This window comes from Trichomonascus vanleenenianus (assembly GCF_965637985.1).
Source record: "Trichomonascus vanleenenianus strain CLIB 3782 genome assembly, contig: TRVA0_010S, whole genome shotgun sequence".
Classification (NCBI taxonomy): domain Eukaryota; kingdom Fungi; phylum Ascomycota; class Dipodascomycetes; order Dipodascales; family Trichomonascaceae; genus Blastobotrys; species Blastobotrys vanleenenianus.
In genome coordinates this window covers 1-23,340 of record NW_027481877.1, presented here as the reverse complement: position 1 = coordinate 23,340, position 23,340 = coordinate 1, and the positions used below count along the sequence as shown (strand labels likewise).

At 49.0% G+C, this 23,340-nt stretch overlaps 9 protein-coding genes across 9 annotated transcripts; 6 read left to right on the top strand and 3 right to left on the bottom strand.

Annotated features, from left to right (window-relative positions):
• Positions 1 to 8: 8 nt before the first annotated feature.
• On the bottom strand, positions 9 to 2,726 carry RTP1 (Rtp1p; the record flags this gene model as incomplete). Its single annotated transcript, XM_076683647.1, has 1 exon — positions 9 to 2,726. One exon carries the CDS (start codon positions 2,724 to 2,726, stop codon positions 9 to 11), a length of 2,718 nt encoding a protein of 905 aa, XP_076541991.1.
• Positions 2,727 to 2,857: 131 nt separating this feature from the next.
• YAR1 (Yar1p) lies at positions 2,858 to 3,358 on the top strand (the record flags this gene model as incomplete). The annotated part of the gene is made up of 1 exon (XM_076683646.1): positions 2,858 to 3,358. The coding sequence occupies one exon, from the start codon at positions 2,858 to 2,860 to the stop codon at positions 3,356 to 3,358; it is 501 nt and encodes a 166-aa protein (XP_076541990.1).
• Positions 3,359 to 4,124: 766 nt separating this feature from the next.
• Positions 4,125 to 4,705, bottom strand: UBC7 (ubiquitin-conjugating enzyme E2 7; the record flags this gene model as incomplete). The annotated part of the gene is made up of 3 exons (XM_076683645.1): positions 4,125 to 4,378; positions 4,435 to 4,492; positions 4,547 to 4,705. The coding sequence occupies 3 exons, from the start codon at positions 4,703 to 4,705 to the stop codon at positions 4,125 to 4,127; spliced, it is 471 nt and encodes a 156-aa protein (XP_076541989.1).
• Positions 4,706 to 5,115: 410 nt separating this feature from the next.
• TRVA0_010S00210 (uncharacterized protein) lies at positions 5,116 to 6,648 on the bottom strand (the record flags this gene model as incomplete). Its single annotated transcript, XM_076683644.1, has 1 exon — positions 5,116 to 6,648. The coding sequence occupies one exon, from the start codon at positions 6,646 to 6,648 to the stop codon at positions 5,116 to 5,118; it is 1,533 nt and encodes a 510-aa protein (XP_076541988.1).
• A 2,936-nt stretch (positions 6,649 to 9,584) lies between these two features.
• TRVA0_010S00188 (copper fist DNA-binding domain-containing protein) lies at positions 9,585 to 10,758 on the top strand (the record flags this gene model as incomplete). The annotated part of the gene is made up of 2 exons (XM_076683643.1): positions 9,585 to 9,616; positions 9,669 to 10,758. The coding sequence occupies 2 exons, from the start codon at positions 9,585 to 9,587 to the stop codon at positions 10,756 to 10,758; spliced, it is 1,122 nt and encodes a 373-aa protein (XP_076541987.1).
• A 1,082-nt stretch (positions 10,759 to 11,840) lies between these two features.
• On the top strand, positions 11,841 to 13,049 carry TRVA0_010S00166 (C2H2-type zinc finger protein; the record flags this gene model as incomplete). Its single annotated transcript, XM_076683642.1, has 1 exon — positions 11,841 to 13,049. One exon carries the CDS (start codon positions 11,841 to 11,843, stop codon positions 13,047 to 13,049), a length of 1,209 nt encoding a protein of 402 aa, XP_076541986.1.
• Positions 13,050 to 15,095: 2,046 nt separating this feature from the next.
• Positions 15,096 to 17,312, top strand: ATG1 (serine/threonine protein kinase ATG1; the record flags this gene model as incomplete). Its single annotated transcript, XM_076683641.1, has 1 exon — positions 15,096 to 17,312. One exon carries the CDS (start codon positions 15,096 to 15,098, stop codon positions 17,310 to 17,312), a length of 2,217 nt encoding a protein of 738 aa, XP_076541985.1.
• Positions 17,313 to 18,180: 868 nt separating this feature from the next.
• NSR1 (Nsr1p) lies at positions 18,181 to 19,716 on the top strand (the record flags this gene model as incomplete). Its single annotated transcript, XM_076683640.1, has 1 exon — positions 18,181 to 19,716. The coding sequence occupies one exon, from the start codon at positions 18,181 to 18,183 to the stop codon at positions 19,714 to 19,716; it is 1,536 nt and encodes a 511-aa protein (XP_076541984.1).
• Positions 19,717 to 20,313: 597 nt separating this feature from the next.
• Positions 20,314 to 22,221, top strand: PPN1 (endopolyphosphatase; the record flags this gene model as incomplete). Its single annotated transcript, XM_076683639.1, has 1 exon — positions 20,314 to 22,221. The coding sequence occupies one exon, from the start codon at positions 20,314 to 20,316 to the stop codon at positions 22,219 to 22,221; it is 1,908 nt and encodes a 635-aa protein (XP_076541983.1).
• Positions 22,222 to 23,340: the final 1,119 nt, after the last annotated feature.

Here is a 23,340-nt window from a genome sequence, read left to right as displayed (position 1 = left end):
TGGGCCGATTATGGGTTTGGATTGAGCTTGGACTCAATCAGTGAGAGCACTTCAGAAGACTGATGCCGCACCAACGAGTCAGCGTCCAGCTCCTCGGCGTTGGCCAGTCGAGTTTTGACTGTTTTGACGCTTTCCTTGGGGAATTGATTAAGATCGTCAAACCCTTTGACGAGCGACCCAACAAGTACCACGGCAGAGCGCCTCATAATGGCAAGCTCGCTTGATGTCTCGAATGTAAGAATTCCAAGAGCAGAGTCTATGATATCCAACAGAGTGGATTGCGAAATACCCCGTGGATTGTGCTCGCATATAATTCCCAGGATGCTCATCGCCGACATTCGTATGCGGGTATCTTTTTCAGTAAATGTGCTGCTCTCTCCTCGTTTGCTGACCATGTGAACAAGCGTCTGGGCAATTGTGTTGGCCATGCGTCCTAAGAACATTTTGTTCATTCGTAGAATAATATGTTGAATCACCTCGCCAATTCTTAACCTCATCTCAATCTCTGTCGTGGACGACGAATATAAAGTAAGTAGCTGTGGAATCACCTTTTCTGGTCCAAATTTATCCGATAGTGATGCCAATGCTTTGATAGAGCTTAAATAAATGAATGAGTCTTCATCTTTGAGCTGGCGAATCAACGTCTGTCGAATGGCACCAGGATCGATAACGCTATCATTCTCTTCAATTAGTTGCCGTAGCTGATGCAATCCATGTGCTCTAATAGGAACTAGAGGGTCCTCCAGTGATCTTAGAGCATCAGTTAGTACCTTGGCCGAAGGCTCAATCGTGTTGCCCTCTGCGCTGTTAAAATTGGTATTCTTCAGCGCGTTTAGTGCATTGGATGCTTTTGATGCAAGATCTGATGTACCATGATTCGAAATATACTCGAGCTGCGGCTTGACAGTTTCCAGAAGCTCTCTGTCCTTACCAGTAACGGCTTCGATTTCCATCGCTAGCCCGGAGATAAGCGAAATGCAAACTGATACAACTTCATCGTCCAATTCCTCTTCTTCGTCGTCAGAGTCTGCTGTTCCGTCCTCGTCATCACTGTCCACATCATCAGCAACAATAGTCGAAAAGGAACTAGTTCGGGCCGAATTCGCTGCTCTGTTCTTCTCAGCCTTGTCTTCAAGCTTGACGACGTAATCGGTGATGATATTGGACACAACCGATATTATTTCTTCCGGGGACTTTATCAGCTTTTCCTTCTGTTCCTGAGAAATCCTGTCTAGGATCTTGAGGTCCACTAATACTCCAATTGGATTGTCAGTATTAGTGCTACGAGAAGCAGAAAGCCATCGGCGCATGATCTTGACAAAAAGCTTGCTGACATTCGAATCTTCGAAAGAGCTGATAAGCTTCATGAATATGTCCACACGGTCATCAACTATCTGGAAAACGTCCAACTCCACGTCCTCGCCTCCCAATTGGACTTTGGCTTTGGCAAACTCCAACTGGACGCCGCCATTTGGTCCACCGTGGAAGTTGAATTGACCAATTCCCTCCACCAATAAGTTTCTTGAAATGGGATCTACGTCAAGCGAGCCGACTTTAACTAACGATTGAATCAGTGACGATACAGCGCTAGATGATCGCTTCGACGAGTTAAGGTAACAAAACAGCGACCATAACGGCACTAATAACTTGGGCGCCAAATTATTAATAATATCTCCAGGAGTCTTGGTCATGGATATAGTTGTATTGAGCGCATTGGCAAAGTTCTCTTCGCTGACTTCTTCCTCAGGTTTGACCAGAGACTGTATAATCAACGCCACTAGTCCTCTGTCAATAACCTGCGAATTCTTTTCGTAAATGGCGTTGGCTATATGCACCGTTGACGATTTCATGGCCTCGCTGGATCGGGATACTGACCCAAGTATTTTCAGAAGCTGTTTGCCCACGTTTTGGGCATACACGGATACGTCAATGCCTCGTGGCACAGTGCTCAGCACAGTAACTGCTTTTTCCAAATCGTTGAGTGACACTTCTTCCTTATCTCTCAGGCCTGTGGTAAACTCAACCAGTGATTTCACCCCATCAGCCGTCCGCACCAGCGGCAATAGCGTTAGTTGGCGTGATATTAATGCCACGAACCACTGAGGAGCGTTCCTAGGGCGCATTAAGGTGGAATAGTACCCAAATAACGAATATGTATCCATTTGTGATTTGATATATTCGTACGGCTTGATCGCTCCGGGGACTTTATTTGGTCCAAACGCTAGCTCAGCGGACGCGCAGATGAAGTCAATTGAGTAAGGTCCCATTAGAAACAAATCCCTAGCATCACCAGGAATCTCCAGCATCTGAATAATGTATTCAACGATTAACCCCAAAAGCTCTTTCCTCTTATCGACACTCTCAACAGGAGTGAATCGGTCGTCCTTAACCTTGGCCCTCAATGAAAGAGGAATACCAACATTTGGGCTCAAGCATGGGTAAATCCCGTGTACCACAATCAAGTTTACCAATGCATTGAAGATCTTGATATCCTGAAGGGACACAGAAACGAGATTCTTCATTTCCTGCGGATTTTCCTTGACCTCATCTTGGATCTCACGTAATATCTCGAATGCCCGCAAGATGACGGCGATTCTTTGATCCCCATGCTTGGCTTCTATTAATTCATAGAGCTGGGCAATATATGCTTCCTCATTGCTCTCAATGCTACTATTTAGCCAGGCTTCGGCCGAACCGAATATTTCGTCCAGCTTCGGGTGGCTCATATAGTACTGGTAGTGATGGGTTGAAGGCAAGTGGATCTGGGATGAAGAACGTGGTCCGGTCTGAAATATTTTTTTCAAATCTATCACCGACCGCTCTACCGACTTCGTTAGACTGCTCTTATAATATCAAAATGTCACTGACCCAGGATCAAATAGACGATGTATTGATGGATGCTCGAGCCGGCGAGCTGGATTCGCTTAAGAGTTTCTTTGAGGCCCAGAACAAAGCCGAGATCGCGGATCTGCTAACAAAAACGCTGCGAGCTGAGTACTCTGAGGCTACTTTGCTCCACATGGCTGCTGCCAACGGACACCTTGAGGTTGTCAAGTACATTTTGGAGCTTGTTGGAGACTCTGCCTCGAAGCTCGTGGACATTCAAAATGACTCTGGTAACACTGCCCTCCACTGGGCTGCTCTCAATGGCCATCTCGATGTCGTCAAGGCTCTCTGTGATGCAGGCGCCCAGCCGTTTATCACGAACCTGGCTAAGCACGACGTCTTCTACGAGGCTGAAGTCAACGACCAGGAGGCAGTCATTGACTATTTATTGCAGAGGTTCACTGTCGAGCCGGAACAGAATGACGAGAATGATGTTGCGGAGCAGGTGGACAAAATCGACCTAAACAACTAACGACTTTTATGCATGTACTGTATACTTACTGATAATATATTTAATGATATATCTGTCGCCCATGATATAGGCTGGACAATGGCTGAGTTGATGGACAATAATATCGCGGCAAAGCGGATGATCACTGATAATTATTACCGGCAATTGATGTACTTCGATATCTACTGGACCAATTCATTGTAATTTAATTTTTTTTCGATTTTCTTGAATCAATTGACATTCGGCCTTACGGTTGATTGAGTTTTCCACTCCTATGGTTGTTAAACTTCGAGGTCGAATGACCGCTGCAATATTAGCGCTACATCATTTATAACCGATGTCTTTTAAATCCTTGACCGGAATTTGCAAATAATCCGGAATGGGCAATGGGCAACTCTTTTCGCTGTGCATTGTTCAGCTGTCAAAAGTTTGGGAAAATTGTCTATGGTACCTGGTCCTGTTTCTCTAAATATGTCGAGAGTTTTAAAAAACAAACACAAACGTGCCAATCTGTTTTACTTTTAAGAGACTCCGAATATTCACAAAAATATTGCCCCTAGCTCGCTTAGGTAGAACATGGTACGATGCCAATTTAAACCCTATCTCCAGTCGATCTACGTCAACAAATTATCGCGAAAGGAATGCGATTACCCCTATATCTGAAAAAGTGGATATTTGTCAATTGGCTTACCTGATAATACAATGGCTTGCATTCTTGCAGGTAAGTCACATTACAATTTCTGTGTTACGTTGTCAAAATCTATATGCAATTTGTGGTTGACCCCACCTACGAACCAAGGTTATCCCTTATCTGCTTCTTAACTATTCGGATAAACTCCTCACGGTTTTCACGCCACATTTTCGACGCGTCTACATTCGCACCCGATTCATCATTAGGCTCAGCAAGCATGCTTACAACACTAATCAAAATCTTCTCCACCGACTGAATCGGACTCCATCGCTCACTAGCCAGTTCGTATTGATTCGGATCATCGCCAGGAGCATGCAAAATGGAAATACACACACGTCCATCCTCATAGACTACAACCGATTAGTTTCATTCAATTCGGAAATAAATGGCATCACAAGTCACATACCGTTGGGGTGGTAAATTGGACAGGTGAACCGCATCGTTGGCGGAGAGAGTGGATAGTCCTAAATTAGCTCAGTTAGTACTCTACGCCTCAGTAGCTCCTTCGCAGAACTTACGGTTGGAAATTCGAGCAAGGCAGAGTACACTCCGCCTTCATATGGAGTATCCTCGGGTCCTAGGATCAGGCATTCCCAGAGGAAGAAGTTGTCTTCATCCAGAGGACCCGCTGATATTCCGTCCGGGCAGTCCTGCAGGAGCTGCTTGTACTCCGTCATCAATCTCCTCGCGGCCACCGATTTTGCCATCCTCGTTCACTGTCTGTTGAATCACAAGATGTTGGGTTGAGGGTTGTGTAGTAATGACAGAATGATCAAGTGAAGTGGCAGCAGGGGCACGGCTGTCCGGTATCCTCCCCCCCCCCTACAGCACCATTTGCCATTCAAAGAGCTACAGTATTCTGGCCTAATAAGTACAACAGCTATTCAGAGTAGACACCTAACAAATATGATAACCATTGTACCCTCTGGAGAATAATTTTTCTAGCGGATTACGCTCACAGGCACTTTTAGTAGAAATTGAATAAAGCGAGCCGCATGCGGCGCTATGCTGCTTTCGCTCTCTTTTGGTACTGGCGTGTTTTATCATCACCACTCCACTGGCGAATCATCATGTTTGAGGTTAATGATCACCTACAGGCTACGCGATAGACATTTGAATAGAACACTGATTCATCATGTAAGCGGATCCACGAATCATCATCCAAGTGCCGAAGAGTCCGAACGACTAATGGATGAGCAATATCAGGCTCCGGGGAAGTGAAAAGAAAATCGTGGAGCAAGGGGCAGAGATCAATTATAGTCTGCAGTGCATTGAAATCAACCAGCACGGAGAGATCGTCGGGGAAGAGGTTTTCCAGGGTCAATGCAGTGAGCTCAGATAGGCTTCTGAAGAGCTCCGAGATGGTAGAAGGGGAAAGCGAGAGTTTTTCAGTAAAAAATTGATGTGTCTGAGCCATTACTATTCGCTCAAGATGACGAAAAGCTGCGCAGGTCTGGATTAGGTAGAGCAGAGACTGCAGCGATAAGCCAGAGCATCTGAATTGCGTAAGACTAGGGTTATTGACGAGGGCCATTGCGAGGCTGTCCACGATCTCCCGGACAGCAGCTTGGGTCCCGGAAATTGTGGGGCCGGGCAGGAAGCATATAGAGAGGGTAGCCAAGTTTTCAAATGCGAAGTTGATCCGGCGATAGGCGAACAACTCGCAGGACGAGATATGCGGGAGCCGTAGGAGATGTCCGCCAGGGCCAAAATGACTGTCCCAGGCAAAGATTTGCACGCTTGGAGGGAGGCTGTCGAAAATGATCGGCTCTGACGAAAACGTCAGCAGAACGAGCGTATGCAGGTGCACACAATTGGGGATAATTTCTGGATACGAATTGACCGGCAATTTGTCGCCGCACAGGTATAGCGTCCGCGTGCTATGAGGGATGTAGGGTCCAATGCGCGGGTATATGAGCCGATAGGCAGCGTCCTGCGTGGATCCTGTGAAACAGAGACCAAAGTGGTGAACATTGGCTACGCTGGCGAGTTCTAGTTCGACGAGCCCACCAATGCCAAAGGCATAGAACCAAACATGTTTGCGAGCACTCGGAAACCTGAGAAGCAGCTTGTGGTAGGGTGGGATCCGAGCATTATCCGACAGCACGGCCCTCAGCTGAATATCTGTGAGTGCACGGCAATGTCGCGGCACGAGGACCCTTAGCAGCAATTCTAGGTACGGCGCATTTGATATCAGTGCGATGCCCTCACCCGGGACTTCTCGGAGCACCAAAGGCTCGCCACTCGAGATCGACAAAGTCAGCACACGGACCTTGCTTAGGACGCTAGCAGCAACGACGGAATTGCATAGCAGAGGCAGGACTGAACCTTTGATTTCTGAAGTGTATCGGTCATTTACTAGGATTCGCCGGATGGCGCGACGATGACTCGAGTGACAGTGGGCGTCCCACACTGAAGACCCGACGAGGTCTTCCTCGCTGAATAGATTGACATGCAGATGGTGCCAGTACGAAGCGGGAATGCAGTTGCCGAGGAGGTGAGATGTCTCGAGCAGGCCCAGAACGGATGCAACATCCAAATGGGAAATCACCATTTGGAGGATCTCCCCTGGAAGGGACGTAAATGCGCTCATATTCACTCTAGGCACCCCGCCGCACATATGTCTAGATCGATCGATGACGACACCTAGCACACTCCTGCCAGGGCATTACGCATCTGTTAATCATAAGTGGGTGTTTACCAATTAATGCTGGAGCGTCACTTAACGGCGCCTATAACCTTAAACAAAGCTCAACGCGAGCTTACGAGTACACGCCTTTTTGTCGACAGTGAATTTTTCAAAGAGGGGTCCATGATCGGTGATCCATACGTCTTTTCAGAGCCCGAGACAGAATAAATTGAAAAAAAATAATTATATTGCTACAATTGTATGCGGCACCCAGCTATAATTCTTATCTCTATTCATCTGAGTCACTTTTTTTTTTCAATCTCAAAAAGATCGCCCCCAAAAGATTGGAGCCTGTAGCCCGAAGAACCGAATCGCTTGGACTTTATTAATAGTCTCTTGTAGTCTATTTGCAGTGTGTGATAGAGCGCTATTCCGTCGTGTGGTCTATAATGGCGTGATATCCAATAGGAGGCATTCGGGTCAATAAATGTTGCGAAACGAGGATGCCTTCTGGGCAGCGACTCTGGTAGGCGACATCCTCTGGTGTGTTTCGGAAAGGAGCAAACTAGATATTGCCCGGATACAAGCGGCGAAAGCGCAAGTCCAGGTTCGCCATATGAGGTTCCAGGCTGCAGTACTCGTTTGTGCACGCCATTTTGGCCGTTACGCACTTTTGGCACCGCTTAGGTGCGATTCCCAAGCAAGGTGCTGCTTCCTATGCACTCAGCCACCTCTCTATGCACCCTCAACCAACCTGCGTCAGGGCAAAGCGATTAGACTATAGCGGTAATAGCATGTACCTCGTATTGAAGATTCCATGACCAACCATCGGGGCCGGACGCACCCATGGTATCAAAGATGCGACGCTACTGACTCTCCAGTAGGTTAATCACCTTACACAATACTAGTAGCTCATAGCATAATGAATGGAAAAAACAATTGAGCAAACCCCGAAGTGAACCACGCCGGTGCGTCAACTATTTCCCCTCCACTGCTGGGATACGCGTCGCAACTCTGGGGGGAGGTTCTTCATGCTGTTTTGTTTTGTGCGTCCACGGCATCGCCACTCTTTCCTCCTCCACATAAGGCTTGCTGGATGGAAGGAGCCGTATCTGTGAGTGGCCGCCTTGAGATTGATGATGCTCGCACGTACGCTCATGTACGAATGGCTCAGGGGAGCAATTTTTTTTGCAAAGTTTCGCGCTGACTCGCGCAGAGTTGTCGAGCGCCAACGGTCGTGCCAAACTGGGAAGGATCGGCAGGCGATCAGCGGCGATCATTTTTCACCTTTTGGGTCGCCGGCTTCTGGATGGGCCCTTGCCAAATCGGGCCCAATGCAGCCAAAGCAAGGTGCCTTAACGGGCAATGAAATTAAAACGGTTTTTTGTCAATTCATAGGTCTCTTTTTATGGGTTTTTCTTTTCGAGGCTATGAAAAGCCAAGAGATTAGGGCGGCGGCATTTTCCTCTTGCCGCCGAACTTAATCTCAATAGTATACGTACGTTACCATACATAAAAAAAAAGGTCAATTCCGAGAGTATGGAAAGAAAGCTGTGTGCTCGTTCGGGGCCCCGGTTCGTCAATCAGTTCTGTCAATGCTCGAGAGATGACGAGTTTGACTTTTATTTTTTTTTTCAAGATCGACCCCACAAAGGTGCATCATCTCACGATTCACCCATAGAACCGCAAGGCGAGACGGGACCCACAAGTGGAGTGAACAGATCTCTGATATGTGGGCGAAGGTGAAACCTTGGATGCTACCTCAAATGTCAAGCGAGACTATACGCGAAGTTCCTTTCCCCATACCAAAAAGAGACGCATTACACAGCCAATAGTTCCGGAGATTAGCACAATGTGCGCACAGAGCCCGATTCTCTTCGCGAGAGCATAGCATTCGAAGTTCCCAGGCACGTAGTTGACAAAAACATACGAAATATACGTATGCAGATGCATTTACGTTTGGATGATGCTACCCAAGACATATGCCGGACCCCGTTGGAACCCAAGATAACAGGCCAGTGTCTACTCCGGATGTGTAGTGCAGCATGTACGTATATCAGACTATGATAATTGTAGTGCATAGGGCAATCTGCGCGGCAGTGTAGCATGTAGTCCACCACCTCGTCAGGGCCCTCATACGCATTTCGATCCTCAAAAAGGCATGCCGACACACACCCCAAGGATTAAAAATAGGCCCTCCAATTGGGTGTCTAAGCCTTGACCGGCTCCAGCGGGAATGTTTGGTACTACGCTGCATGAAAATCATTTGATAGGACCCTTTCACGTTGAAAAGATGGTGGGGTCAGTGAGACCAAATAACATCATCCAACTGATTTGATCCAGAGGGTTCTGCCCGAGCCGCTACCGTGTACCCACACAGTGATGATCTGATTGTGTGATTCGCGCCCAAACCGTCCTTCCCGCGGTTAATACACTCGTGCATGGGGGACTCATGCAATGCAATGTAATCAGTGTACCACACAGCGGCGATCAAGTACCACACTTCGGTGCCGTGGACGCACTCGTCTCTCTCTCTCTCTCTCTCTTTCTCGGGGCCTGGGTAAACCACATGAAAAAAAATTTGAGACGGTATCTACAAGTGCCGAGTGGGGAGGACCTCCACTTTTTTTTTTGTCAAATAGCGGGGGACGGAATAAATGAACCGTTCCCCCGAACTGTACATTGTGGGGAAGGGACTGAGAGGGCATCTATGCTCTCCAATTGCACGTGTATTTGTAATTGGCAAGTTTTAATGTCAAAAAGGCACAATAAGCGGCTTAATTCATAAGACTCGAGCGGCTCAGATCTCGCCGCATTAGTATCGGAGATCCGTTTCCTCCCAACTGAGGAAAATCAAAAATTAAAAAAAAGAACAAAAAAAAGCAGCCAACCATCACTACAATCGACTGGATGGACGACCATAGAGCATGATCATATACGAAGGGGAGAAGTATGCGTGGTAAGTACCCTCAGTGAGTGTGGCTATTTGTTGCAGTCTAACATGCATGTAGTCTGAACTGTATCAGAGGCCATAGAAGCTCAACCTGTGATCATAAAGATCGCCCACTGCTACAAGTGCGGAAGCGAGGGCGACCGCAGAATAACGGTACGGTGCGAACCGCTATTATCCCGGATTCCGAGTGCCAGTGTACGGCGACGGAGGATGGCAATATCCTCATAGATCCAGGACATCACTCGAAACAGCTTGTGGAGACGAAGGACGGCAAGGTGAAGGTGCTTGGCAGTGGTAAACCTCAGCATCACCATACGCCGGCGCGGCTAAAGGTCAAGAAACGCACCGAGACCGAAGACGAGATGTACATCCCCGTTGGGAATGGTCTCTATCGGAAGGTTAGCAGAAGCGCCTTCCAGAAGCAGCAGCGTGAGAGTGCAGTTCTGGCGGAGTTTGCAAAGGTTAAGGACCAGTCGCCGCTCTTTATTGGACCCATGTCGATGGATGGCCAGGCGGCGAATACCAAAGATACAGCAAACAAGATTGAGGAAGAAGAAACGATTTGTTGCTCGAAGAAGAATTCCACCGAGGTTGATAATGCAAAGAGCTTCACTAATAATAATAATGAGATCAACCATCCTGATAATGTCACTCAGGCTGGTTATTCCATTGTTGAACCGGGGTATAATGACCTTGGAGGATCATTCGATTCCTTCTTGGACCTCGACACATTGGCGATAGATCAGGACCTGTACTATGCACCGAGTTGCGTGCTGGGCCAGTGTGAATGCGGTGATGGCTGTTCATGTGAAGGGTGCCCAGATCATGATCCCGCCAGAATGGCGCAAGACAACAATGCTGTTACTACTGCAGCAAGTCTAAACGAGCACAGTAGCAAAGACGGTGGGCTAATATCCTTGCCTATGGACGGCTCAATGCCGCTGGCAGCCCCGGCAGCTGTACAAGTTTTGCCGGTGATACCCACATTAGACAACTCCCCATACTGTCCGTTTGGAAAGAAAGATCACATTCAGCACCAAATAATTGAGGGCCCGGATGCCGATTTTGATGGGGTAACGGTGATCCACGAGATGGCAAACAGGGCAACTGAGGAGTACATCGCGGCATTCGCTACGAACCAGCAATAGCCAGGAACAAAAAAAAAAACGAAATACCGGCTGCATCTGAATTCGTTATCTCAGTACTCTATCTCGTATGTCCGAGAGCCGTACCCGGCACTGCTCAATGGCTTCGTGATAGCGAGAAGAGGGGAAAAGAAAAAATTAAGCGAGATGCGAGAGCCGCACTATAGTACATGCCCTCCACTAGTGCTACGCTAGATACGACCACTAGCATTCTAAACCCCGAGGCATGCTCTCTTTAGTATCACCACCCCACCCACCAACCTGTACATATTGCTTTTCACGGACCTTTTTTTTTACGACTGTTATGATATACGCTAATACTATAACTTAGCCATCCATTGAGTTCCAATCTACCAGCATGGGTTTTATCTTACCGATTCTCGTATCTCAATCGTATACTCCCGCTATCAATCTCTGCCGCAGGCTGCTACTAATTTGGGGCGGGCGCCCGAGACGATATGGCCGTGGTGCGTGCGCACGCGTCGCTCAATTTAATCCCTCCACTTCGGTGAGTGCCCCTCCCCTGTACCGCAGTCAGAAAAGCAAGTTACAAGCGACACAGTTGAAAAATAGCCCAGACCCATATAAAAGCAAATCTGAGACTAAAAAACCAATTATGGCCCGAAAAAGAAACCCCCGCCATGGGATAAAAAGCAAGGTGCTCCAACTCGCTGGATATGCTCATTTTAGACCCATTCAATTCACTCGCAGATTTATAGCTTTTCATGAAAAAATATATATATTTCGCATCTGAAGCGACTTTTTTTTTGCATTTTTTCTTTCCAGTTCCAACGCAATTTCATTTCCCGCGTTTTAGTGTGTGCGGCGTTATTTCTATTTGATTGAGGGGCCCACGCTAACCTCCTCTCGTTTTAAATCACCGACTCTTTTACTCATTTACAGCAGTAGCGTTACACCTTGTCGGACTAGTTTTCTTTAGGTGCTACTGTCGGTCACTAGTTTTTTTTTTCCAAGTGCTACTACTGCTATTACTACTACTGTTGATTGGCTAGCATACCCAGCCCTCAGCTCATTCTCATTCTCATTCACTCATTTACTATTATTTTTTTTATTATCCTTTGAACATGTTTTCCGTTCCAGCAATGCCTGCCTCATCATACATGATGCCATTGGGCCCCATTGACCATGATACCACCGTCGGGGGAGGCTTCCCGCTGATGCCGGAGGAATACGTTATGGAGGCATCGACGTATGCGGTCTATGACGCAGCCTCCGCCTCCATGGTTGACTTTGACGCTTCTCCCTCGGGCGCTTGGATTGAGACGATTAGCCCATCCCTCATTGTCAGCACCAATGACGAGCCAGAGTCCCACCAGAGTCCCATGAATTTCTGTGACCCCCGAGCGCTCGCCATGCCGCCCCAGACGGTCAATGGCAACTACAAGGTCGTCTCGGCTTCTATGCCTGGGTACCATGAGTTCAATGCCGCTCCGCCCTCTCCATCCCCAACCCCGCCTATCCCGCATATTAACGAGTCGAGGAAGAGGCCATTGGGTGAGTTTGAGGACGACGGCGATGACGAATCTGGTGCCCCGCTCAAGAAAAAACCAAGCCTGAAGCTGGACTTCTCGGTTTTCCCTTCTCTCCCGGCCTACATGACTTTTCCTAGCATTATTACCCCAACTTCTGCATCCAACACCAATCCCGCAATGCATCAGGACGCCCCGGCGGCGCCTGCCCAGGCCCCCACCCCGGTAAAGAGCCCGCCTGTCTCGCCAATCCATCACCACCACGACTCTGAGGCGTCGAGTGACGACGGTGAGGACTACATCTCGGTGGGGCCTGTTGCCGCTGTGCATGGTGTTGCCGAGCCAGAACAGGCCATGTCCGACGCCGCATGTGATGCGGCTTCGCATGACCACTCCGAGTGCCCCGCCGACGACGACGAGGAGGAGGCCACTGGAAAGAAGACCAAGAAGCGGCCCTCGTACCGGCGAGGGCGAAAGCCAACCGACGACTCAACCAAGTCGTTTGTGTGTGAGCATTGCAACCGGCGGTTCCGACGGCAGGAGCATTTGAAGCGGCACTTCCGGTCGCTTCACACGCGTGAGAAGCCATTTGAGTGTGAGGAGTGCGGCAAGCGATTCTCCCGGAGCGATAACCTTGCGCAGCACGCGCGTACTCATTTCAAGCAGCATCGAAACGCAGCAGCGGCTGCTGCTGCCGCCGCCGCTGCCGCCTCGAGCACTGCCGAGTCGAGTCCTATGGGCAGTCCGGTGTTGGCGGCCTCTACTACAACCTCGGGATCTCGACGAACCCGAACCAGGCACTAAAAGTCACTAAAAGGCATTAAAAGGCACTAAAAGGCAAAAGCGATCCGGCTTATTTATTCTATTTATTATTGCATAATCTGGAGATTGGAATCTTCGTTTTTCTTTAATCTGTGTATAAACTGTATATTATCCTAATTTAATCATCCACGCATAATCCGTTTACCATTATTGTTTTTCTCATAACCGTTATCGCATAATCACTTTTTCTATACGGTGTAGTTCCATTTCATTTTCTACTACCGGTAGAGCACTTTCTCTTACCGGAGTAATAACATTTCCCTGCTATTATCGTTTGTTTACCAAATGCTTCACAACCACCGTTTGTCTATATGCCTTATCACACTTTCTAGATCATAACACTTGCTGTTTCATAACCCCCATCTTTTTCGTTATATCATTGGTTCCTACCGCCCTAAGCTTCGTGGATTACCGGCATTATACCATTCGGCTTCTATATCTTTTTTTTTATCTTATCAGGTTATTTTTGCGATATACTCCGTATTTCATATCACATGTTGTACCATATTCCACTGGCTACACTTACCATTACAGTAATTTGAGGTGCAGAATTCGTAATATTACAGTACATTCAAACAGCATTCGTAGATTACATTACAGAAAAAACCACACCTCTTCACGGCGATTCCCCACGCCATTGGCACAGACCCGCATATGCGAACACAATCACTCGAAGCGGACTTGTACAGGCGTGTTCGACTCGAGGTAGGCGACGCAAGGCTCTTGAAACAGCGGTTAATATGTTGCTCACAGTCGGCCCGGGCTTCATGTGGTATCATGTATACCGCATCGTCTCAAAAATACAGGGATCCCGGGATTGTACCACACGGCTTAGCACGACTGGCTGGGCGATGTCTTCCGCAGGGATTACGTTTCGTGATCTGGATAAATTTACAAAACCTGTCTGGATCGCGTGTGAAACGCTTTACCCGCGGGTGCAGCACTGCTGCCAAAAATAAATCAGTCAATCCACCCACCGTGGGGATCGATTTCGAAAAACCACCTGACAAAACTGCGTGAAAAAAATCGTCCCATCAGTACCGCTGCTCTTACCGTATCAGCTTCCCCATGTCGGACGATACCAGTGCTCTTCCGAGTGACCGGGCGTAAAATTATCGGCTCCATCGTGCCGGTACAGTATATCCTGGCACCCCGGTCTGCTGCATCTACCGGATAGACTTCGTTTCGTCGCCATTCTCTTGGAACTGTCAAAATCTGGGAACTTGCATCGTACACTACGTAATTATTTCTCCCGCGTTGAGACACTGAGATCCCTCCGATCCTCCAAGATGGTCCCTCACCGCGTGGTCCCCAACCGCTTGGCGCGCGCAGCGCTTTACCCTTAGCCCCCGCTTCGGGACCCCCGCACACAGCGTGCGGCTCGTCAGTGCGGCTCATTCGCACTCCCAGCATGCAGACCCCAACTGCGTTATCCTACATCTGTACTGCTAATACCGTACCCTCCGTGAAAACCCCAACCTTCTCCTACACGTAATTGGGGGGACCAGTCCCCCCAAACCCCCCTGGGGCTCCGCTACGCGGAGGTTTCTTTGCTAGTCACGCTAGGGCGGCCCCTTGATAGCTTGCTGGTTGATCACCAGCGTGTTAGTACCGTGTGTCGTCTCAGAGTAAGGAACGTGAAGTGGCGTAGATGTGGGTACATGTAGATCGCAGCACGGCACGCCAGCACGCCACAGCCGTTGATATCACAAGGCCCCAACACCGCGGGGCGCGAGGGGGAGGAGCGCTTATCTACGACTCATAGGGTCCCTTGCCCCCTTTCTCCCACCATCGTCATTGTGACGCATTTTGGCTCTGTTGTTGTATCATACCGGCCAATTTTTTTGATTGTTTTCTTTGGTAAAACCTGGAAGAGTTTAGTAGACATGCACGCATGAGGGTGCGCCCGTAGCCTTTGTAATCCACCCAGCTATTAGCATTTGTCGTTTGTCGCGATAACGCAGACATCACCATCGTTTATTAGTAATACCATAAAAAAGGGTGATGGATACCAGTAACCACACGCTCATGAGGAGCGAGGAGCTTCGCATCGGCGCGGAAATCGGGCGCGGGTCCTTTGCCAGCGTTTACAAAGGCGAGTACCGCGGGAGGGCCGTAGCGGTTAAGTCGGTGCTGCGCGGTAAGCTCAACAAGAAGCTCATGGAGAACCTCGAGTCGGAGATTTCGATCCTCAAGGACATGAAGCACCCGCACGTGGTGGCGCTTCTGGACTACCGCCGGACGACGTCGCATTTCCACCTGGTGATGGAGTACTGCGCGTTGGGGGACCTGAGTTACTTCATCCGCAAGCGCAAGGAGATCTCCAAGTCGTTACCGCTCGTAGCATCGCTGTTTGAGCGGTACCCGTCTCCACAGGGGCTCCACGAGGACGTGGCGCGTCATTTCCTTAAGCAATTGGCGTCGGCGTTGGCGTTTTTGCGTAGCCGCGACCTTGTTCACCGCGACATTAAGCCGCAGAATCTGTTATTGTGCCCGCCCATGAAGTCGCGAGAATTGGCGGAGGAGGCTGGATATGTTGGCCAATGGGAACTGCCGGTACTCAAGCTTGCCGACTTTGGGTTTGCACGGATCCTTCCGAGCACTTCTCTCGCCGAGACGCTTTGTGGGTCGCCATTGTACATGGCGCCCGAGATCCTGAGCTACAAGAAGTATGACGCCAAGGCGGATTTGTGGTCGGTGGGAGCTGTTTTGTATGAGATGGTGGCCGGGCGACCGCCGTTTAAGGCGTCGAACCACGTAGAACTGCTCAAGCGCATTGAGAAGGTCAACGACCAGATTCAATTCAGCGAGACGATCATGCTCAAGACGAGTGCCGAGATGCGGCGGCTGATCAAGGCGCTTCTGAAACGGTCTCCTACCGAGCGAATGTCGTACTCTGAGTTCTTCAACGACCCGATACTCAGAGAAGACGAGGGGGATATCCAGCCCTCACCTCTAGACCGGTCGAACCTCGACGAGAATTTGTTTATCTCCGAGTATGTCGACAAGACGCAGTCTTCTGCTATCATTGAGGGAGACGAGGAAGACCACCCCGAAGACACCAGTAGACAATACCAACAACAACTACAACAAGCACACCAGCCGTATGCGACGAAGCAGAACCCGTCCCAATCGCTACTTAAGGAGTCTCCCAGTAACACTAGTAGTATTACCAACCGACGCATCGGCGTGCCAACCACCACAAGCCAATCGCTCGATAACGAGTACGTGGTTGTTGAGAAGCGCACAGTGGAGGTCAATGCACTCGCCGATGAGCTTGCGCGGTCTCCAACACGTCTACGGAACCCTTCGCGGTCGCCGCCCTCGCAAAAGGCTCTAGAACGACGTAGCTCGGTCGCCTATGGCACCTCGCCAACTTCGGCACTGGCTAGGGCGCTCAGTATGGCTTCTGCGCGGCTGTTTGGCACTAAAGTAGACACGTTTGGAGCCACCACTGTCGTTTCGCCTCCGCCGCAATTCGCCCAAGGCGCCCTCGTGCCACAGGAAGAGCGCAAACTACTAGAAGAGCTGGATTCGCTGGCGACCAAGGCCAAAGTCGTTAATCTCTTTGCCGAAGTCAAGTTCTCCCAGCTCATTCCATCGGCACCTGACGCCGATATCTCCCTTACACCCGAAGGAGTGCTGCTGGTCAGCGAAGAGGCGCTCGTTCTCTACGTCAAGACTCTCTCCCTCCTAGCTGCGGCGATGAACAAGGCGGCATCGTGGTGGAAGGCCAATGAGACCCGAGAGGCGTCGATGCGCCTCAACGATACCGTACAGTGGATCCGTGACCGGTTCAACGAGTCGTTGGAAAAGGCGGAATACGCTCAATCCTTACTCGAGGACGCAAGGTCGCGGCTCGGTAGCTCGGGCGGCAGCGCTGCCAGCAGTGCGGCCAGCGAGCTCTCGAAACCAATTACCGCAGAAAAGCTTGTGTTTGACCGGGCTTTGGAGATGTCGCGTGCTGCGGCAGTCAACGAGCTCTCTGGTGAAGACCTCGATGGATGCGAACTATCCTATGGTACAGCGGTGTGGATGCTGGAGGCGCTACTAGAAGGGGACGGCGGCAGCGATGATCTTGACGATGAGGACCGCCAGGTTGTAGAAAAGTTCATTGCTAGCATCACACATCGGCTCTTTGTGCTTCGCAAGAAACTCAACCAGCAAAAACAGCTCTCAATTGCTGGTGGTCCGTCCTCTACGTCCATTTATTCTCAGAGTTCTGGCAGCCCCGGTTCCAAGTGATTTGACTTTTGATACACACACAACCTCTTTTCATTTAACTATTTATTTATAACACTACTAGCACAAATTATTTATTCGGATACACCATGCTTCGAGCAGTTCCCCCAATCACTGTAGGAGGTGGGTTTTCGAGGGCCAGCCCTCGAGCTCCCGTAGTTGGGGGCTCCGCCCCCAAACCCCCCGAACTTTACAAGAATGTTCGTCTACTGGTACCTTGAAATATCACGCTAGAGACCTCATGTACTTCGATTAGTCCTCCTTCGCCGTAGTCAACGGACTATAATCAAGATGTATTATAAAATCTCTCGTCTCCCTTTTTTTCGACATCAAATCTTTGTCCCTATGAGATGGCGCTGTCATTACACGTCGTTCGCTTATCGTAGCAATTAACGGTAAACAGTTGTCTTACTTTCTCTCTTCTCTAATAACCATGATAATCGCAATTATATCTCATTTCATATATTCGCTAATCCTAGCAATAACCATCAACCGTCAATGTTCGTATGAAAATTAGCTAGTCGTAAGATAAAACTAACGACCCGCCGAGCTTATCAGTCTCTCGATCGTTTATGCTCTAGGCCATTCAAAGAGTACCTAAAGCCTGTTCTAATAGCCAGCTATGGCAGCCTGAGCTACAATTGCTGGATACACCCAAAAATTATACATATTGAGGACTCTCTCACTCAAATACTACTGTAGTAGCGATTATGGGACCGACGTGAGAGTGGCGAGCCGCACAGGAGGTCTCAGACATGAAATTTTTTTGCGCCGCGCACCACGGGAATATTTTTCCTGCGATACACGACCCACACAGATTTGATAAATTTTTTTTTTTTACTTATCGTCAACCATAGAACATATATACACAATGGGCAAAACTAAAGTAAATACTGATAAGAAGGAAAAGGTTTCCGTAAAGGTCCACACCAAGGGCTCCAAGGTCGGCAAGAAGGATGCCAAGGCTGCCTCCAAGGAGATCCTGAAGGACGCTGTGAAGAAGGGCCTGGAGAAGAGCAAGAAGGATAAGAAGGAGATCAAGAAGAAGAGCAAGAAGGTAGTGGAAGAAGAGGAGGAGGATTCCGACGAAGAGATGAAGGATGCCTCTTCCAGCTCTTCCAGCTCCTCTAGCGAGTCTAGCTCGGACTCTGAGTCCAGCTCTAGCTCTAGCTCAAGCTCTGACAGTGAATCCGATTCCAGCGATTCTGAGGACGAGAAGGTGAAGAAGCCAGAGCCAAAGAAGGCTAAGAAGGAGGAGTCTTCCTCCTCCTCTTCTTCTTCCTCTTCTTCTTCCTCTTCCTCTTCTTCTGAGTCCGAGTCTGACTCTGACTCTTCCGATTCCGACGATGAGGAGGAGAAGAAGCCAGAGCCAAAGAAGGCGGCTAAGAAGGTGGCTAAGAAGGAGTCTTCTTCTTCCTCTTCTTCTTCTTCTTCTTCCTCTGAGTCCGAGTCGAGCTCCAGCTCTGACTCCGACTCCGACTCTGATGATGAGGAGAAGACCAAGAAGGAGTCTTCCTCTTCTTCCTCTTCCGATTCTGAGTCCAGCACCTCCACTGAGTCTGGCTCCAAGAAGCGAAAGGCTGATGCTGAGTCTTCCCCTGTTGCCAAGAAGGCCAAGGCTGACTCTGAGGAGGCTGAGGAAGCTGAGGAAGGCGGTACTGTGTTCGTCGGCCGACTCTCCTGGAACGTCGACGGCGACTGGCTTGAGCGAGAGTTCTCTCACATCGGTAAGGTCCTGGGTGCCCGTGTGATCAACGATAAGGCTACTGGCAAGAGCCGAGGCTATGGCTACGTCGACTTTGCCTCTGCTGCCGATGCTCAGAAGGCCCTCGAGACCATGCAGGGTGCTGAGATTGATGGCCGACCAATCAACGTTGACATGTCCACTTCCAAGCCAAAGTCCTCTGTTGTTTCCGACCGAGCCTCCCGATATGGTGACCAGCGATCTCCACCATCTGACACTCTGTTCGTTGGCAACCTTTCTTTCAACGTTAACCGAGACGAGCTGTTTGAGCTGTTCGCCAACCACGGCTCCGTTGTCTCTGTTCGACTTCCAACTCACCCAGAGACCGAGCAGCCAAAGGGCTTCGGCTACGTCCAGTTTGGCTCTGTTGAGGAGGCCCAGGCTGCCATTGATGCATTGCAGGGTTACGATGTGTCCGGCCGATCCATGCGACTGGACTTCTCGTCTCCAAGGGATAACAACAACAGCGGCGGCTTTGGCGGCGACCGAGGCCGTGGCGGCTTCGGTGGCAACCGTGGCCGAGGCGGCTTTGGCGGTGACCGGGGCCGTGGTGGCTTTGGTGGTGACCGGGGCCGTGGCGGCTTTGGTGGACGAGGCCGTGGCGGCTTCGGTGGCAACCGAGGTTCTGTCCAGGAGTTCAAGGGCAGAAAGACCACTTTCTAATGAGGTAAACTGAAAAGCTTTTGATTTTTTTTATCTATTACTTTGTATGTGTGTTTGTTAATTTAAAAGAATAATATTATAGACTGGATTATGAACTTATCTTCTTACCCTTTACCGGTAGTTAACTTGTCGCCTATCCTCCTTCCTATAGTACCTTGTCGATTGTCCTCTTGCCCTTCACTTAGAATAGTCGTTTATCCTCTTACCCTTCACCTATAGTCACGAGATTCACTTGACATGAGTTCATCTCAGAGTATTATGGGAAGTTGCAATGATAATAACGGATTATTATGAGTATACCCCATTATTAGGGGTAATATCGGTAGATTCTGACAAGAGAGAAAAAAGTTATAGTAAACAGCCTATTATACCCATCGCCCTTCCAGACACGTTGTCATAATGCTATACAATACGCGATATTCTATATGTCAAAAATACGTATGGTCCTGAGCCGATAAGTAGTCCAGGCATTCGTATCCGACGGCGATAGCTCAGCCGCACGTACCCCATGCGCGTGGACTTAATGCATGATGCCCCGCTTGCTATCGCTTACAAGTACGGCACTCGTTGCTGGTTCTACAACTTAAACGAGTAGACATGATAGATTCCTTCAAAAGGCGAGCCTGCCTCGTTGTTGCATGGGGCCTGATCCTTTTTGGTCTTTGGTCGAGGTCGAGATACGGCACGGGGGGCCTCCTTTTCAAGACTCTGCGAACGGGAACCGGGTGTGCTTCATGCAAACTTGGGCTCAGTGTGGCGAGCAAACTTGCCGAAAGCGATTCAAGTCAATTAATTGATTATTTTAATCTGCTTTGTGAGCATGGACCAGCGAGTGGGTCGATACCCTGCGGATATCTGAGGTCGGCTTTAGATGGAAGCGATAGAGCCAATCACAGCTCCATCTCCACTGACATCGCCAATGTCCTAACAATGGTCAAGCCTTATAGTCTTGATGGAGACTATATTTGCTATTATTTGCTGGGCGGTCTCTGTCCGCGTCCGGAGACGAAAGAATTTGATATAAACCAGTGGTGGCCGGCTAAAGAGGAAAACTTAAACGTCTCAAAGTTTAAACAGAGCGACCATTCAACGTACAATGTTGTGCATTTGTCTGATGTCCATCTCCAGCTGGGGTATACCGAAGGCGCGGAGGCGAATTGCGTTAGCACGACCTGCTGTTCCGACCGCAAGGTGGCGAAAGATCCTCTTCAAGACTCTATACCCGCTCCAAAGCATGGAATGTACCGCTGTGATACCCCCGTAGCATTGTTGCAGAGCGTTTTGGACAATATCAAGCAAGTGGAGCTGCAGAATGAGCTTGATTTTGAGTTTGCTCTGTTCACGGGGGATATGGTAGATCACAACGTTTTCACGCTCACTTACAACGAGACTGTGGCTGAAGAGCTCACGGTAATGCGAGAAATGAAGCATGGCTTGGGGGACATCCCAGTCTACTCAGTACTGGGGAACCATGACTCGTTTCCCCACGCACAAACAGCGCAGCACAAATCTGGGTTTGCTGACTTGTTTGACTTCAACCCTCAACTCATGGCCAGCTTATGGAGGGAGTACAGCTGGCTGGATGAAAGGGCACTGAACGGTACGGCTAAGCACTATGGGGGATATGCATTGACTACTGATAGAGGGCTAAGGGTGATTTCGCTCAACTCAAACTTCTGGTACCGGTACAACCTTTACAACTACTGGAACCTAGAGGAAGACCCAGACCCATCAGGAGTCTTCAAGTTTCTAGTAGATGAGCTTGTTGCATGCGAGGCGAAAGGACAGAGGGCTTGGATCGTTACTCACGTGCCGACAGGGGGACTGGCTAACGATGCTATGCCGATTGCCTCGAAGATATTCTCTCAAATCATTCGTCGATTTAGCCCGGAAACTGTCGCCGCAATTTTCATGGGCCACACCCATAATGATGAATTTACCGTGATTTACGATTCCACCAATGCGGAAAAATCGGTCGAGGATGCACTCAATGTTGCATGGATATCACAGTCAGTGACGCCGTGGTGGAATCTGAATCCCGGATGGCGGTATTACGAAGTTGATGCATCCACTTTTAGTATTGTAAATTCATACAACTACTATGCGCCATTGACCGACAGCGTGTCCGGTTTGCCGAGGAGCTCGTTAGAATGGGATCTGCTCTACTCTGCCAGGGAGGCGTACGATCCAACCGGAGAATGGCCATTAGACGCTCCGTTAAATGGCACTTTTTGGGCAAAAGTGGCAAGTAATATTCGCCGATCTCCGGGTTTTGCGCAGCTATTCATGGATCATAGCTGGAGAATGTCCCCATTTACGCCAGAATGTCACTCGGAGAAATGCCGGAACGAAGTTTACTGTTATGCAACTTCAATGTCTACGGACGAAGCGTATAATTGCCGCAAAGAAAATCAGCTTGCAGTTTCTTCGCATCCCGAATTCGAGAAGATGAGCCGATTGACTGTATCTCAAAGTCGATTCAATCTCCTCCCGGGGGGATCTTAGGAATGTAATTTGCTTACCTCAAATTTTCACTCACAAATTGCACCAGGTTGTGATAGAACAATTGTTGTGACACATATATACTGTATACTTCATCACGGACAGTCGCCCATACAGCCAGTCAGTGTTGCTAAATTCTTTTGAATGGAAAAACTGAATTTTAGGTCAAGTTCTGCTTCGCCCTAACAATAGTCATCACAGCTCGAGACAGGATTGTCGATGATAATTTCTGGAAAGCTTACCCTCGCGATTAAACAGCACAACTCTGATCCTCTGCCTTAATTATACCGTCGTTTTGGCTTTTATCTTCCCGCAACTTCATGGACCCCAATACAAGCATACGGAAAAAATGGACGTAGTGCATAGACCGTAGAGTCCATAATTGTAAGATTTATTGAGATACTATTCCAATTACACTCTATCAGCTAGAAATCCACAAATAAAGCCAGAAAAACGCTGACTACGAGGACCTGCGTGCGAAGCATTTCAATTCCTTGCCAGATCTCAGTCTTCGGACCCTGCTCAATACGAAGGAGTGCGTGATGGCGTTGGCTGAACTCTGGGACTCCATACCGGGCCTTTCTCATTAGATGGATTCCTACAATTGGGTGGCTGGCACAGATCTTCCCCCCGCCATTTTGCTGGAGCGGTGTCATCTATGATGTTGCACCCGTTCTTGTTCAAAAAAAAAGGTTTTCACTCGTGCCATTAGCGCCGAGGCGCTGAGTAAATCGGCCCCATCAACCAAAGCTTTTGATTTTCATTGATTTGTTATAATATGCTGAAATGTCTGCTTAGCGGACTAATATGTTGACGCACTATGTACTATATAAAGCTAACTTGGCGACACAGTCGCAACGGGCTCGAAATACAGACGATTCATTCATGTTGATGTAACATGTACTGTATAAGCCTAACTTGGTGACACAGTCGCGACGGGCTCGAACATTACAGCCGATTCATTCACCTCGTCGGGCACCGTGGCGCAAGCGCTTTGTACGACGAGTGCGGCGGTTCTGGCGGAGAACGAACAAGCTACGTCGACGCATCAAGCGTTCCGCATGTAAGGCATGGAAAAGAGCCTTTACCTCCGATGACAGAGGCCGGCACTACCGCGAGATT